Below are 18220 nucleotides of genomic sequence, written 5' to 3' on the forward strand. Positions count from 1 at the left end.
ATCCAATTCAAAATATTTTAGCATGGAATTTTTAACTCTTTTTTTCAATAAAGTTATAAAGAGCTCTACATAATAATCATACCCAAGGAGGTAGGTTACCTGGTAATAATAATGACCACCCAACGCCGCCTCCTAAGTTAGTACATTAGTACTAATCTCTTCCAAAATGGAATATGTGTTATAGATGGATTTATATACTATAATTTTTCAGATTTTTAAAAATAAGACATTCATTAAAAAACAGAAAAGAAATCCAATGATTGCATTTAAATAAAATATCTCTAATAAATTTACAGTATATATCTAATTTAAACAAGGATGCTCAAATTTAAAAATTACAGATATTTAGATGAACTTATAAACTCTAGAAACTCTGATTAAAGGGAAATAACTTCATGTATGTTTTATGACATTCTTGATAGGTTTTGCATCTTTCAAATAAAGAACTATTTTACCATTCTACATATTATTTTTAATTAAATGTAATGTTAAATTAACAAGTTGATTTGACTTTGAAAAGTTTCCCTTAATTAGCTATAGGTATATAAAGAGAATAGTCTTTTGAAAAAGTTTAATGATTGAGTGTTTTTATGTCTAATTTTAGAATCTTTCCCCAAGAAATAATAAATCAATTTTTGGGAGTTGATTTTAATCAACTCTCCTATGTAGTTACTCAGACAAACCGAAAGTGAAACAGTGTTTGGACCTCAGCACAAATCATTGCTGCTGACAAGACTTAGTTCTTGAAAATAATTGATAAATTCGATGTAATGTATGCTGAAGCATTGTTTTTCAAGGAAACTTATTTATAAATACCTTGAAAATAGTCAGATTTTAAATGGTTCGAACAATTTAAATATTTTTTGTAGTCGTATGTATTCCTACGCCAGAGTTCAATATAGTCTCGTTCAACTCGACGCTCGGCTGTCTCCGTAAATCCTTGTCGGAGATATATGGTGTCAGCCGAGCGTTTGGTTGAACGAGACTATAAGAGTTCAATATTGCTTGGATCCATACAATTTTCGAGAAATATTTCTATTACTGATACATAGTCTGATTGAATTAATTTTATCTTTAAATATTATTTAACATGATTCATATTGGGGGTTCTCGACATTCTTGTCGAAAAAGTTGAAAAATTCATATTATAAAAATGTGCGTAATTCAAATTAGAAACTACATGCATGTACTTGTCATGCAAAATAACATATCATTGATTTTAAAATAAATAAAGATCGACAAAATCAACTCCCGTCAGTTCTTCAGTACTTTGATTTGATATTGAAGATTTTAGAAATATTTTCAAACCAAAAATGTAAATTTTTTATTCTTTTTTTATGGATCAAGTCTTAAGTGTAGGTAGTATCTGCTTTGACAAAATAAAGTTTTTAATTTTTATAATATGACACAATCTTAAAAATAACAAAATTAGTATTATATAGATTTATACATTTTTTTTCTAAATTGTTTTTTAAAAGATAAAACAATTGATTTATGAAAACTAACTAACTGGCTCTAATTTTACACCTACAAAAGTAAAGCCCCAGTGCCCACTAAATTTTTTCAACTGAATGTCAAGAACCTTGAAGACTCAGTGATTGGAGAAAAGTCTGATCAATTATTTACAGCAGCCATGTTTATTATTCTCTCTGGTAACTAATTAAACAACCAGTACATCTGCTCAGAAATTTATTTCCATGCTTGATCCAATGGCACAGTTATTTTCTATTGTATGAGATCCACATTAGATTCACAACAAACCAACAACATATGTGTATTTAAGGAGAAGCATGAAATGGAAATGAAACCGCACAAACACCTGAATGAATTTATTGCCTTCTGCTAGTGTGTCAGTGTGTGTATATTATAGTTCAGAAACAATAAAGAATAAGAAAGGCAGTGGCTATATAACTGTGAACCCACAGGCCTGATGTGTTAGAATTCCTTGGCCAATTATTGGGTGATTACGATCTTTCCCCCTGCAGGCATTGTGGGGCCCCTTAGCACAATCAGATTATTACAGTGCTGTGACACAGAGCTTCCCACAGCAGACAGCTGTTTCAGTATAGATCCACTCACAAACTCACAGTCAGCTCCCAGGGAGTGACAGATCAAGGGATGAATACAGGATAGAGAGATTGACAGACTGGATAAAAATTACTACAACAGTGTGCGTGTGTGTGTGTGTGTGCTCTCAATATTTGTTTGGATCAGTTTCATGAATGGGGAATTTTAACTGACACATGGACAGGTAAATGTTTTCACCTGATAGTGAGGGTCAAGGTGTGAGAGCTCATGCAGGTAGCCCTCTCTGTGTTTGTAAACACAGCTCATGCAGCAGTGTGCAGGTGCTATGTTTTATTTCTGTTCTTAAAACACTTGTCTTACAATTGCCTGAACCATGTGTGTCAGACTATAGAACACATTCGTCAGTCAGTGTAAAGACTCGTCAGTCAGTGTAATGACACGCCAATGTTACGTAATTCTGACAGCCAAGAGCTGCTCTCACGTATCTCGTCACTGCCTGGCATGAATTTCTTCATGTTTTTCTGTCTGCATGTATAGTCTAAATGTACAGAGAGAGAGAGAGAGAGAGAGAGAGAGGGGGGGGGGTAGTCCTGCGAAGGGAGATGGTCAGGTCGTGAAATTGAATTCATTGTTGTTATACTATTTTGTATGAATGACATGTCTGTAAATATAACTAATATTTGACATCCCTATGTCTATGATTATCATTATAGGAACCATAAGTGTCAATGCTTCTATCATGGACCCCCCCCCCCTCCCCTCACCTGCAAACAAACAGTTATCCTATGAAACACCCCCCCCCCCCCCCAAAAAAAAAAATTTCTTGATCCATGCATCTGGAGTTTAAGGAATAAGGGAATGTAAGTCATTATTTGTAAACAGAATGATCTGACCAGCAAGTCCCCCTCACCATGATATGTATTGATTGCCTGTGTGAGAACTCAGCACAGAATCCTGGAGATGTTTTGTGGCTATATGTATACATTGATTGATTTCCTTGCAGTTCAATACACACTAAAGTCACTCTATAGTGTGCTCAGTTCTCCCCAAGAAACTGGGCCATCTTGATGTATGATCCAGACACACATGCCAACCATGTCATTGACTGAATGATTTAGACAGAGTTTTATGTATATTCAAGTCTCACTTCTGTACATGCAAATATGATGTAAAGTTTTATCAGCTAGATCTCAGATTACAATCGGAACATATTGTAAATACTGTAACCATTTGGATTAGACATGTTGTTTTCATTACATATGATATTAATAAATCTCTCTCAATCTCTCTCTCTCTCTCTTGCTCGCTCTCTCTCTCAGCTATCTTTGAAATTAAAGAATATATTCCAACAAGTTACAATATATTCTTTAATTCAAAGATAGTTGAGAGAGAGAGAGAGAGAGAGAGAGAGAGAGAGAGGGAGAGAGAAAGAGAGAGAGTATGCAGACATGTTGTTAATTGAGAAAATTAAGTTTAAAAGTTAAGGAACATACAGATAGTTACAATGTTGGTGATGAGAGGGACTTTAGTATAGAATCTACATATGCATACTATAGGATGCTTCATCTTTATTTTTGAAGCATCAGTTGTTGTGAATTTTGTTGTCGAGATCAAACGTTTATCAAAAGTCAAGAAATTTGACAACATACAAGTAGTCTAGAATGGATCGACCCTATCTCGATCCACATTTTTGTACTGAAACTATACATAATATTCTTAAAAATCTAAATTTGATGGCAAAGGATAGAAATCAAACCATTCTTCAATAAATTATGTATTTTTGTCCCTGTTTTGATGATTAAATCCACCTCATTTCGGTTGCTGAATAGATTTTCTTCTTTTGTACAGCCGTGGGTTTTGTTAACTGCAGGATTACAAAATAAGATTTTTTAAAAAGAATTTTTCTTTTGCATTGAAAAATCAATATTTATATCCTGCGAAAACTTCAAATGGGTCGGCTTTGAAAAAAAAAAATTTAAACGGTCGCTTTAATTAAACTAACCTATTGTTGTTGAAATACTATTAGCAGTTAGCTGCTGAATAAATATCAGATACTGAATTTGTAATCTTTAATTTAAAGTCTTTATTTACATATACAGTTTCAATGTCTTTTAACACAAGAATGCAACCAAATAATAGCTATGTATAAGGGTAAAAAAAAATTGAAGTGCAAGGTTTACACATTTATTCATTCCAGGGAAAATTAACTGTGAAACAGTTCAACTGTTTAGGAATGTATTAATTATAGTAGTGTGAACTTGATTTTGAATTTCAAATGAGCCATAGCTGATCTAGAGTCTGTATTTTAAATTTATGCTGAAGGAAATTAAGTTATCTTGTTCTTGATGCAAGCAGAAAAAAATCTATTCAGTTAAAGAGGGAGCCAGGTTACATACCAAGTCAGGTAAATTATGAATCATCGTTTGATTATTTCAACATATTTTCCTCGCTCTGTGTATACACTGAGTAAGCAGATATGAGTAACAGATTTTTGTTTTGTTTTGATTTTTTTTTTTTCAATCGAATCGGTTTTAAGGGACTGTATTCAATACTTCATTATATATAGATCTGCCTTTGACGCTGTATAGATGTGTGATTAAATATCTGTCAGTCATAGATTGATCGCTTTAACGTGTGTATCAAATTGTGCCATTGTTTGAAGGCAGAGTTTATGATCGCGATATTGATAAGTCAAAGAGACAAAACCAAACAATTATATAAATAATCCGATCACATGGTTAATGGCTGTGTGCGCCCGAGGCATGTTTAGCCTCTAGGTATAAATGCTACACCGCAGAGATTTATCCTGAATCTTTATTTTTTTATGCATGGCTTTTGTGTATATGATATAATATTCAAAGGTGTAAAGTTGTGGGGAGAGAATTATCATTGACATATTGTGCAGGTTTGCTTTGTTTTTTTCATATTTCATATGCTTTAAAATTAAAACCTGTGATATTTTTTGTGTAGATACAAGAAAAAATAGTCAATATTCAGACTGGTGATGGTATTATTAATCTTTGATCGGTAATGTGAAGAAATAAATTAAATGTTTATATGATCCATATTGGTAATAAACCGAATTTGAACCAAAAATGATAGCTTTGATAATTTGGATGCTGAATGGAATCTAAGCCAAAACCTGAAAACAAAATTAGTCTTAGACTATAACATATAGCTTAAATGAAAACTCTAAGGTACAACGTTACTTAACAAATGTATCTTTTTTTTTTTAAAGAACCAATTAACATTATGTGAGAATATTAAACTTAATTTTATATGTATTATATAGAATTCCTACATATATTACACTAAATTACTATGCATATTTGTATTTGTTACTTTGGAATAATTGCATCATACCCCTCCTTTTAAATCACTGAGTTTATGCAATATGGGATGTTCAAAATCAAAGATACAATTATTTAAATTTTGATAAATTGTGAAGATTGGAGGAATTACTTCCCTTGCAATCGCCAATTCTTATCACCTCTTTTTGTTTGTCGATGTAACATTCTACAGAAAACAAACAAATGGAGTTTAGATTATCTTCTAACTGGAGTGTATAAACAATGTCCTTTATCTACATGAGGTTCCAGATACATGGTTTTATAGCAGTGTGTCAGGTATCCCTCCCATACTGAGACATTCTAGTTTAGTCTGCGGGGGAGATCATTTTCTTTGATATTTTAGCAATTGGTGTGTATGTATATATATATATATATTTACAACCATAATTTGATATTTTTATAATAAATATATATATATGTATAATAAGACTCTTAAAAATTTCATTTCAAACATCTTTCAATACATGTACTAAAAAGTAGATTTTTGGGAATTTATATATCTGTTTTGAAAATTGAATGGTATATACTGCATTGACATTATTACATAGATATACATAAGTTAGATTCTTTATTTAGGATAACCTTCTCATCATGCAGATTTTTATATCCCATTTAACGTAATATATTACAATTTCATATGCGAAATTTAATAACATTGAATTATACTACAAGTATGATCAATAAATTAATTCAAATATTCCTAATTGGTACAGTATAGATTTCTTATTTCACACGTATAGTACCTAATTGTGCAATTCAACCGATTTGAATAAATTAATTGTTAGAATATAAAATCGTGAACACTGAATTTTTATCACAGTTTCATTAAGTTTGAAATTAATCCATCAAAAAAATGAAAGCGAGATTTTAAAATCCAAGATGAGCTTCTCATGATTTTACCCGTTTATTAATTCCTTTCGTTTATTGTAAATAGGTCTAAGGAATTTACAGTATTACAAATCTAACTATTTATAAGGAAAGGGAATAAATCATTTCTTCTCAAAAGAATCCCACCCCAAACTGTATGCAGCTAAAGTTAATTAAAGAAGTGAAGGGGGTCCTGAATGCCTATACACTAATAGAATGGACAGAGAAACACAAGAATTTATCTACAAACTTCGGGTCCCTCCTTATGTAAATCTGCAGCCAATTAAAGGATTCTTATGGCTCTCGCTCCAAGTGTAGACAGAATTTGTCACCAGAGGTTCAACTGCTAGACCATCTCATTGATAAGCCTTTGAAGTCAATGGTGTGTCAACACTATATAAAGTCTGCTAGGGTGTTTTATGTTGAAGCCATATATTAAGTGTATTATTATACACATTCAAGTTCTTGTTTTGGTTTTTGTTGGAATTTGTGACTTGTGTGGAATTGTACTACAGTTGACATTATTGCTGTGACAGGCATTTAGAAAAAAAAGCATTTGGAAGTTTTTGCGTGGTAAAACGTTTGGTAAAGATGATGGATTTTTCTCAGAGTGGAAGATATTGTGGATAATAAGTGGAGTGGAAGATTCAAGTTGTGATAGCTAGTACTGGATGATCTTGGTATAATAATGTGGATGATATAGATGATGAATTATTATATAATGGTAAATTTAACTGTGTTTACTTTTGCAATTTTTAATTAATTTTCTGATAATGAAGGTATTAAATGTATCAAGAATTTTGCACGGGGGCAGTAAATGAAAACAATTGAATTTGACGTGATGTTTCTAAATGGTAATGCAGTTCTTTTTCAAGAGATATGTTCTATACACAGTAAAGTGATCCATCGTTCAAAACCCTAATTTGACCAACTGTTAGACATATATCTATGAACTACATATCACCTTAACAGGCCCAACTGACACCCAAGCTTTCCTTAAGTCAATATTCAGCCTGAATCTGAGAAGTCTGAAAAATTACCTCAAATTTATGGACTTTTCTTTTAAGATTTTTAGTTAAGAGTTAAGTTGAGTGTCCGATTTGAAAATTTTAGTGTCAACTTGGCAAGGACAATGAAGTAATTATGACGTGCTGTTGTGTATAGAGAAAGTTGGCATAATATTGAAGTGTCCAATGTTTTTTCGTCTGTGTTGTTTTCAGAATGTAGGAGATCTTGAGACAATCCCTGAAGATCCTGTGGAGATGAATGGCGCAGGACATTCATCCAGAAAGGGGTCCACCAGCAATGAATTCGATGTCGTAAGATAACTTCACTTTTTAAGTCTATAACGTTGATGCAGTGATCATTTCAAATACCGGTACATGATTACATTTATTTAAAGAAGATAGAATTAAACTATGTCGTACTTTATTGCATATATCTCAAGAAGATATAACTACATATTAAAGTTTTAAGATTACTAGTAATGTTACTGTAATACCTTTCAATTTCCTTTCACTAATCAAGTATATGTCAAACAAATTTACTTTTTTGCCACCCTTTACTTAAGAGTAAGCAAAATTATGTCATAGGTGCAACATATTGCACTGATCTATTAAAAGATACTCTTGCACTATTTCTAAAAATCTATTTTCTATTCTTCTTGTTCAAAAGAAAATGCTTTGACCTTGACCTTTCAGTATGTTGAGTCCTTGGAGTCCTCGGTTCGTGACCTTCAGTCCAAGGTCAGTAGCCTCCAGCAGGAGAATGCCGCCCTGAAGGAGAGACCCATGGTAGCCTCACCCTCATTGGAGGAGAGAGAGGCTCAAGAGGTCATGACCTTGAAGGTAAAATTAGGCCACAGAATATTGTGTATTTATTTACCAAAGTACGGTCAATTTATAATTGGATAATTTCTTGTTCTTTTTGGTCAAGGGATACTTAACTTTTTTAAACAGATTATTTTCTGTCTGCTTCATTATTTTATTCAGGATTTATTTCATAATAAGAGCACTTGCTTATCTCTCTCTTGTTTTTGTATCGTTTTGTTCTGTAGATATTTCATTGGGGGTAACTTGGGTGCCAATCATTAATTTGCACACTGATTAACTCTGGTGGTGGGCCTGTTTTTTTTATTTATTTTCTCACACTTGGTAGCTGTTGTGTTCGTTTTTCCAGGACACTTGCACTCCGTCATTGCACTCACAACAACTCACTACTCAGTCTTCAAACTCGCGAGCTTTAGACTCGCCAGACTTTCACGAGAACCAACTGGGCGTGAAAAGTCTTAATGAACCGACTCCAAATTTGGATGTTATGATCCCCAAAGATCAGCCTTCCGCGGGGGACATGTGTAACCCCACTCACACCAATGAAATGGCCACCTCCCAAAGTGACCAGGTTCCTATGGGGGAGACAAGTTGTATGTCGGAAAACATTGAGCCTCAAAATGAGCTTTGTAATGTTGAGAATTTTAGCAAGGTAGATGAGTCTGAGTCAGTTATAAGTGAAGACTCGTATGCAAGTTTGGATGAAAGCCATGATGCCCACCAAGACTTGAGTCATGATGTAATTGCCTGTACAGCTGAGATTGAAGCTCTCAAAGATGACTTAAATAAATCTCGAGAGGAAGTGTTGAGCTTGAGGTCTCGGCTTGAAGAGGGAATGAGTATGAAAGCAGATGAGTTGGATGAGAGTGTGGACTCATACGAGTCAAAGCTGGAAGAGTTCAGACAAGTCTGTATGACTCTCCAAGACCGAATTTTCCAGAGCGAGACTTCAGAGAAACAGCTGCGAGAAAAGCTCAAACTCGCTGAGTACACAATCAATGATCTTGAGAGCAGTGAGAACAGTGCGAGAGAAAACCTTGACATATGTCGGAAATCTGAGATGAATTGTAAAAAATCACTGAGTAGCTGTCAGCAAAAAATTCGAGAGCTAAAGGAGATCATACTGGACAAAGATGTCAGCGAGATGAATCTCGCGGAGAAGGTATTATAATAGTGATGCATCATGGGATTGATGGTTGTGTGTTTGAACTTCTCTATAATAATGAGTGGGTGTGTTGTTTGACAAAACAGTAGCTATGACTGTACCTCCACCGTACCCATGTAGAATGAAAAAAACTAATTTGAAGAGGCTTGAGTTTATTATAATTGTGATGTATTAACAGCACCCATAATGATGAGAGATTGATTCAAAGATTTGCTGAGTCAATAAAGATGGCTGCATTTTGCAAACATTTCTACAATATGTATGATATCCTTAACCTGCTCTTACTAACAGAATTTAAACTAACAGCTAATGTTATGTCACACATACTCGTGTGTTTTTGGTTATTTTATTGCTAAAGGGCACACTGGACTTCTGCTTTTCGTCTGACTACAATTTCTCCGACACACTTTTTAGTGAACAAAGTAACTTGTACAATTTTCTACAAATATGAATTGTTCAATTTTAAGATTGATATGTTTTTCTTTCATATAAAAATATGATAAATCCAAATACTAGGTTAAAAACTGTTAAAAAACTCAGTTTTATATTTAAGACCTCTGATAATTGAAACTTGAGTATAATATTGTCTTTCAAATTTCTCTCTCTGCAACATTGAATATCGAATATTTCTTTTTACCAATACAAAGGATATGTGTAAGATACCATCATTTATGATTTCAAGACAATTTCCACTTCATTCTTTCATCCGAAATAGCATATATGCCTTTGCGTGTCTTATTTTAAGATACACAAAGAATTATAGGCTGATCAATTTTTTATACGAATTTTAAATATGAATTAGGATGTGTCAATACAAGTTTTCATAATCATGATAATGTCAGCCTGGAAAGATTAAGGTGTTATGATAGCCTCCCCCAGGGGCCGTAACTTTTAAGTAAGTTTAATAACTGTCCACAAATAACACCATTTAAACTTTTAAAAGTTGCAAGTTTCCTCACAAAACAAAACAAGATAAAAAATTGTAAAGGAATTAGACATTATGACTTTTCTTTTAAATTTATATCAGCTTTACTATTTCTCGCCTTGACTTACCCCAGACAAGGGGATATTTTTGTGCGGGATTACATTAGTGCGAACTTTTAAACTGAGTGATTGCCAAGTCTGCTACCACATAATAAACCCCTCTATTGCTGACTTAAGACCACACTACAATAATTCCGGACACATTTTTGATTGTTGACGCAAGACTCTGTTCATGAAAGATAATCTTGGTCATAGTCCAGGGATATTTAACTTTCGGCATTGTTCTCCCACATAACCACATAAGTTCCCTATACAGTATATAGCATGTTGTCGTTTGATACACATGTATGTCGATTTGGTGAAATGTTAATTATAATGTGTGGACTGTATTCCTAATGGCTCTAGTGATGTAAGTTTATGGCTATAACAGTACCTACTAATTTACAACTTTCTATAGAGAAGTTTTTTCTTTATCACTTAAACTTTGTACATGTATGTTTGACAGTTTTCCCTACTTTGTCATGAACAGTATTAGCATATGACCTTATGATTTTTGGTATAATGAATTTTAATTAACATCTTGCAAAATTATCAGCATCATGTAAAGTTGTGTTCAAACATCTTTATGAGTGATATTTTTCAATGCACATTTTGTAGATTTTAATTTCAACAAAATTATATCTCTTTTTTTGTGTATTATTTACATAAGACCATATACAATGAATTAAAATTTGATTCTTATAGTTGCTGTAATTATTTATTATTTGTATTTGATTTTTCAAGAAATTATAAGTTTTATATAAATCAAACCTCTTAACTAATTTATTTACATCCATTGTTTTCACTAGGTGCAGTATTTGGAAAAAGCAGAAGAAATAGCGTCTCAAAAGATCTCAGATCTCGAGATGCAAAACCAACTACTGGAGCAGAGACTTCAGCTGAAGGAGGAACTCGAGACAGACATCATGCTCGTCGAGACGCTCAAGGAACAGATCAAAGATCTCAAGGCCGAAAATAAGGATCTCAGCGCCAAAGTGGCAGACCTCGAGGAGAATGAAGAAATTCTTAAAATCAACTGGATGAAAGTAGCAGAGAATGACGCGGAGAGAATTCAAAGTTTGGAAGAAAAGGTGAATAATCTAGAGTCACTGAATGTGGATCTCAGAAAGAGGCTGCGGGAACAGAGAGAAAAATCGGATCCTCCCAATACCCCGTCCTTGGCTTCCGAATTGTCGGAGAGTGATACATCTCTTGATAGGAACTCGATGGTGTCTCTGAAAGAAGAAATCAGGAAGCTTAAGGAGGAACTTCATGAAACGGAAGAGAAAAAGAATGGCCAGATCGAGAAGTTGCAGGATAGAATTGCCACTCTAAGAGAGAATGAAATCAAACTGAGTGAAACTTTGGCTGAAATGGAGCAAATAGAGAGAGAGCTAAAAAGTAAAGTCACAATGTATGAACAATTTTCTTCATATGACAAAATACAACAGTATGAGGGGAAGATTCAGGAAATGCATCGATCACGTGAAGACCTGCTGGACAGAATGGACTCCATGGAAGAGCATGAAGGTGATCTGAAAAAGAGGCTGATAGAAATGGAAGAAAAGCATGCGTGGAAAGTGGAACAATACGAGCGGAAAATGGAGCTCATGGAGAAAGAAATAGCTCAGTATATTCAGCAGGAGGAGGAGCTGACCAACAGGATAATGGAAATAGAGAAACACGAAGATGAAGTGATGGAAAAAGCAAACAAGTACGAAGAGGAAATCAAACTTTTAGAACAACAGTTAGAGGAAGCAAACAAATACGAAGAGGATGTGAAACTTCTAGAACAACAGTTGGAGGAGTCAGAGAGTGCAAGAGAAGATTTAGAACACAAGGGCGACAAACTTTTAGAGGAGCTGGAGGAACTGCGTAAAGAAAACCAAGAACTTCACGATAATTTGGAGAGTGTGAACGAGGAGTTGGAACAAATTCGGGTTGAAAACAACGATCTGAACGAAAGATTGATCGAGTTGGATTCTTATGAACAAGAGTGTGAGGAGAAGGTGACAGCAGTGGAAAACAAATCTAGTCTGCTGGAAGACGCCAACTGTCGACTGATGGATCGTGTGACCGAACTTGAAGGTTTGGAAATGGATCTACGCAGTAAGCTAGTGAGTTCTTCTGTGAATGTAAAATCTAAATTGGACAGTTGTTCATGTGAGGATAAGAGTACAGATACCGATGACTTAAATGCGCCGACTGGGAGAAAACTGACTGGAATGTTTGAACGTCTGCAGGATTTGGAGTCAGAAAACCAGACCTTTGCCGATCAGCTCTGTTCATTGCAAGGAGCAGATTCTTTGAATAAGAAACTGAATGAAAAAGTGAAACTGCTGGAAGACTCTGAAGAAAAACTGATGGAGCGCGTTATAGAGCTGGAAGATCGTGAGGATATCTTGACGAAAGAAAATCAGAAACTGCGTAACTCGATTATGCTCACGGAGGTGCCTGATATTGTGAAGGAAGTGACGGAACTCCGAGAAACCATCGAAATGTTGAAAGAGAACTTAGAATCATTGAGGTGTGAAAACGAGGAGTACCAAGAAAAGATTGCGGTGGCCGAAGAAACAATTCAGAATTTACAGAGTGAACTTAGCATTCAGAAGTCCACACTGGAAAACTCAGAAACAAGGGTAGCTGAGTTGCAAAATTCTTTAACAGAAACTGAAAGCGATCTTTCAAAGGAAAAACAATGTGTTCAAATTTTACAGGATTCCGAAAAGAATTTATCAGTGAAATTAAAAACAGAGAAATCTCATGCTGAAAAGTTGGAGTGTGATTTATCAAAAACAAGGAATGAAATGAAGAGAATGCAAATGGAATATGAATCAAAATTGTCCGAACTTAACGACACTCTTTCTAGTCATGTTTGTACTGTCTCAGAATTAGAAACATCATTGTCTCATCTCAAATACAACAAAGAGGAACATTCCAAAAAAATTTCAGAGCTCACAGAGGAGAATAACGCATTGATTAAATTAGTTAAAATGAAAAAAGATCATGTGAATAGTGATTGTGAAAGTGATTGTGAAAATACTTTTGTTCAAGAGAAGAAACTTGCGATGAAATTTCATGAAAATGCCACCCCCATAAGTGCCCAATCTACTCCGATCAAACCTCAGACCAACCCTAGTGCCAAAGACGAATTAATTAGTGATATATCAAATATTGTTCATATTGGTGACGATACCCAATGTGCCAAATGTATCAAATTAAATCAAAAGTTAAGCGAACAATCCAAACGCGAATCAGCTCTTGTTGAAAATCTGGCAGCCTTAAGAAAGGAAATGCAAGACAGCAAAGAAAAACCCGGGAGAAATCTGTGTTCCAAATGTCAGGGTGTGACTTTAAGTAATTCGCCATCAATTTTGTCGGATGTGGACAGTTTTTTCGGACTGAATAAAACGGAGGAGTTCAACAGAAAAGTCAGGATGCTGGAAGATCAGTGTGACGAGAAAGTGTTACGTGCCCGGGAGAAAGCGCTGGGCTGTCGCGTCAAGGAGCTGGAGGACGAGATGGAGGAGTTCCAGAGAATTCTACAGGACATCGTGCTCGACGTCCAGATCCGTTTTCACGATGACATAATCGAAGTTGGCACAGAGGTCCCTCGAACGTTTCAGCTTCCAACTGAGTTACCTGTAAGTTAAATATTGGGCTTAATTTATTTCAAATTTTTTATTCAGTGATTTCATTAATATTCATGAGCATCAATTTTTGTGGATATATATATTTAAAAAAGTAATCACAGTTTCAAGGATACGTAACCTATAGTGGCCAATGGTCCTATCAATACAATAAGTTATCACATAATGAACTTCAATGAACGTTTAATTTTGAGGATTGGTATTCTACAAATATTGATGAAACAACAATATTTTTGATAAACATGTGATGCTAAAATTATTGTTTTCCATACTCATTCTTATAATATGGAGTGAGGTTTTACAATTTAATTAACTTTAAATCTTTTATCAAAAAGCTAAAAAAAAAAAAAAAGAACCCAGAATAAGAGATATATTAACTAGAGCAGAGCTCGTGGCAAAGCCACGAGTAGGTCTTCCGTTGTTGCTGCGGGTTGAAAATATATGTGATATGGTGTCAAACGATTATAATGACTAAACTTTCAGTTCTGCTTTTGTTATAAAAACGTGTTGTGATTGAAAGCCTCTATATAAAACGTGTTTTGAAAAAGAAAGGAAGAAAATGTTTAAGAAAAACTATTTGTCGAACACAGTTTGTGTAATCGTTTCAAAAATTCTTCAAAAAATGAGATGTCTAATGGCGAGTTAAATTTTCAAAGGGTAGCAAGCATTGTTATAAACAGTATGTACTCATGATTCATGTCAGGAATTGTATTTTTTTTAAAAACCGAACCCGCCTACAAAACACGTAACCTTTTCTATGGGATAACTTCTTTATTTAAATCTTTCTAAATTTCTGAAGACTATGTGCAAGTTTAGAATTATTACGTGCTGACAAAATTTAGTATTAAGTCAAAATTGATGGCTTTTCTGAACTTTTCTACAGGGAAATGTGTGTCGTCTGATATTATTTAATGATACGAGTAGACTTGGACATTCAAAATATTATATAATCAGCTAAAAAAAAAGATAAGCAGGAGAATTTATGCAAAAGCGAGCATCTAAATTTTACACCAGATGGTGCTGTTTCATAGAGACACCGCTATGTAACATGAATTTAATAACCTTATTTACAGAAATGAATATTACTTTTCTCGACAATGTAATCATATGAAAAATCCTTATTTTTATGTCAGTGGGTTGACTAATTAGATTGAAAAAAAACTTCAATTGCGCTTGCGTAAATTGGAATTCTGGGAAGGAATTAGACAGTCCGTGTTAGAGAAATTCGAAGAAGTTATGAAACTGGTTGGTTTTTAGATCAAACTGCGCATTGATGTATTAAAGGACTTTCATGGGTATCGTCTGCCCACGGTCCGTAATCCGTATGTGCAGTCATACATTGTATGTACATCAGATATTCATTGTTCAGCTAAAATTAGTATTCCACTGGCTGTAGCTAACCTTGTAAGTAAATTAAGTTGCATTACAACCTCATGATACACAACTTCAATTTAAAGTTTTTTTTATCAATTTTCATACAATTAGCAATAAATAAAATCCCCAATAACGCACATCTACCTTACTTAAGTGTAACTTTGAGAAGCGCATATATTTTTGGGAGGCAGATATGTCGCTATATTATAGTCTGCAAGTCAAGTGAATTATCATGGTCTTTCAAAGAAATAGGAAATCTGTCGACACTTGCAGTACTTTGATGAATTCTATGGCGATCGACTGCATTGCATAATGTAGTCCTATTTCCCAAGAACAAAATTTCCTTTGACTTCAAACTTTTAATTATAATACATTATGAATTATTCTGTTCATAACTATAGAAGTTTAGCGTGTTTAACAGGTTAATTTATTAGCCACATTCTCAGGTTACGATTTCACATCTTCAATGTGAAGATGATTGACTTCGAACAATAGTCTTATTGTTTATAAAAGCACCCTTCCAACTGTTACTCAATTACATATGTTCTGAGAAGCGACGCAAGATTTTCGGTCGCATGTGGCGATTGAATTAACACAGACTGACCGAATAAACAAACGAGTGGGAAAACGATACATGTTGAGGAGAAAATGTTACACATAAGGAGAAGTCACCAAAAATGATTTTCGACAGATCTGGATATCTTTTCGCCAACTTAAAAAAAATCCAGCGCGAGCACTTGTCAGCGGGGCGGGAGGAGGGGGGGGGGGGGGCGCAGCAAACGAACAACCATGTAGAAAAAACTACAGAGTGATTAATATGTGGCCGATAGAATCTAATCTTAATTTGTTTAAAACTCATGTGAATATTCTTTAAAATAATCATCAAATGCCTCAATTCAGGACAATTCAGGACATTCTTTTATCGTGCTAGCACCTACCGCAAACATGTAACATGGGACTTTGATTATAATTTGATTTGATTTGATTTTTAAACTACCTTGTACGCTATCGTATAATTAAATCAATGCTTAATCAACTGTACAAGTAAAATAAATTTATCTTTTCCCCTTAAACCTATAATAGTTGAAAACATAATAAAATATAGTTCTGTCCGTGCAAAATATGAAACATGAACGCGTGATAAGGTACATGTAGAATAACACGAGCCGACCGCGGATCATTGTCCACTCGCTCTGGATCTCCTCGGCCAAGTGCGAGGGATGATCATCATTTAATATTTGTGTGTGTGTGTGTGTGGGGGGGGGGGGGGTTAAAATTTTTTGTATATACAAACCAACCATTAATTTATGTCTGACGATGTTTCCGATTTGGAATAATATCGTTCATTGATATTCACTTACACTCAAATTTTTAATAAAATGAATACAAGATGGACAAACTTTTATAACATAAATAAAACAGTTCTTGTATTTACGGCTATATAAACTCAAACACATTCATATTCATCAAGTGTGCGTCGCGGTGTGCGAATCTTATGTATTAGATAACCGCTTATCGCTAGCTAGTGCAGCCGTGGCTGATCACCTCGGCCGTGGACGAAGGATAGATTACGTAAAGGTACAACGCACAGACACGCACAGCTCAGAGCCCAGGAAGATTTGAGAAGTTTGCAGTATAATGACCATATTCTATCAAATAGAATTTCTTTATTTAAACTTGAAACCCACAATTGATATATGTCACATATTGCTTTAGATTGAGAATGACATTGCTTTTATTAATTAACTGAACGATTTCTTAATTGACACCTAATCGTTTAGTCCATAAACTTTTATGTGTAATCAAAACTAAAACAATTCTTGAGTTTGCGGCTAAATAAACTCATATATGAGAGACGCACTCTTGTGTATTAGATAACCGCTGACCGCTAGGTAGCCCAGCCGCGACCATGGTGACCGATTTTCTCGGCCGCGGGCGAGGGAGAGTTTCGTTAACTTGGCCAAATTGCGGCGAGTACTGGTCAACACGTATTACTTTTTACCCTCATATTATGCAATACCCGAACACAAAAACAGTTTTATCAGATCAATTAAGTCACAAACAACATTTTTTGCAGCGACGCCGATATCGAAAAATTTACCGTTTTAGAGTTATGAAGCAAAGACTTTTAAGGAATCTAGACCCCTCATTTTAGGGGCTAGCCCCTTTTTTATGGTATCAAATGAAAGCTCTTAATATTCTGCACAACTTTTGTTCTTTATGTGTTTTGAAAAAATTTACAACTAAAAAGTTATTGAGCAAAGATATAAGCAAAATTTAACATTTTTTGAAACATAAATTTCGATGTAATTTTTTAAGAAGTAAACGTGGGTTAATCAAACATGTAAAACTAGGAGGACAACGTTCAAGATGTCTACTTTAAAGATTTGTAAATTAAAACTACTTGCTACGGATCAACTCGGAGCCTTTGCAGGTACACGAGACCCACTAAAAAAATATTCAAAGGGGAATAACTCAAAACCGGAAGTAGCGATTGCGAAATATTTTGTGATATAGTAAGCTATTGTCATTTCCAATAAACCCTGAAAATTTGAATAAAATCTAATGACAAACAAGCGAGATATTACAGTTTAAAGAAACGTCTAGAAGAAAAAGAAGAAGAACTAGAGCAGAGCTCGTGGCAAAGCCACGAGTAGGTCTTCCGTTGTTGCTGCGGGTTAAAAATATATGTGATATGGTGTCAAACGATTATAATGACTAAACTTTCAGTTCCGCTTTTGTTATAAAAACGTGTCGTGATTGAAAACCTGTATATAAAATGTGTTTTGAACAAGACAGGAAGAAAATGTTTTTGGAAAACTATTTGTCGAACACAGTCTTTGTAATCGTTTCAAAAATTCTATAAAAAGTGAGATGTTTAATGGCGAGTCAAATTTTCAAAGGGTAGCAAGCATTGTTATAAACAGTATGTAC

The 18220-nt window shown here is 34.4% G+C and overlaps 1 protein-coding gene across 9 annotated transcripts in view; it reads left to right on the forward strand.

The window, feature by feature from the left end:
- Nucleotides 1–18220, forward strand: part of LOC128180022 (uncharacterized) — an 80146-nt gene that overhangs the window by 33776 nt on the left and 28150 nt on the right. For 7 of the 9 annotated variants that reach the window (XM_052847797.1, XM_052847794.1, XM_052847795.1 and 4 more), the window contains 4 exons: nt 7466–7564; nt 7946–8092; nt 8424–9236; nt 11072–13906. In XM_052847797.1, coding sequence (XP_052703757.1) covers nt 7466–7564; nt 7946–8092; nt 8424–9236; nt 11072–13906 — 3894 coding nt within the window. Of the gene's footprint in view, nt 1–2021; nt 2252–7465; nt 7565–7945; nt 8093–8423; nt 9237–11071; nt 13907–18220 lie in introns of those variants that run through there. The other 2 variants (XM_052847802.1, XM_052847801.1) reach the window with 2 other exon arrangements.

Source organism: Crassostrea angulata, chromosome 4 (assembly GCF_025612915.1).
Source record: "Crassostrea angulata isolate pt1a10 chromosome 4, ASM2561291v2, whole genome shotgun sequence".
In the NCBI taxonomy this organism is placed as follows: domain Eukaryota; kingdom Metazoa; phylum Mollusca; class Bivalvia; order Ostreida; family Ostreidae; genus Magallana; species Magallana angulata.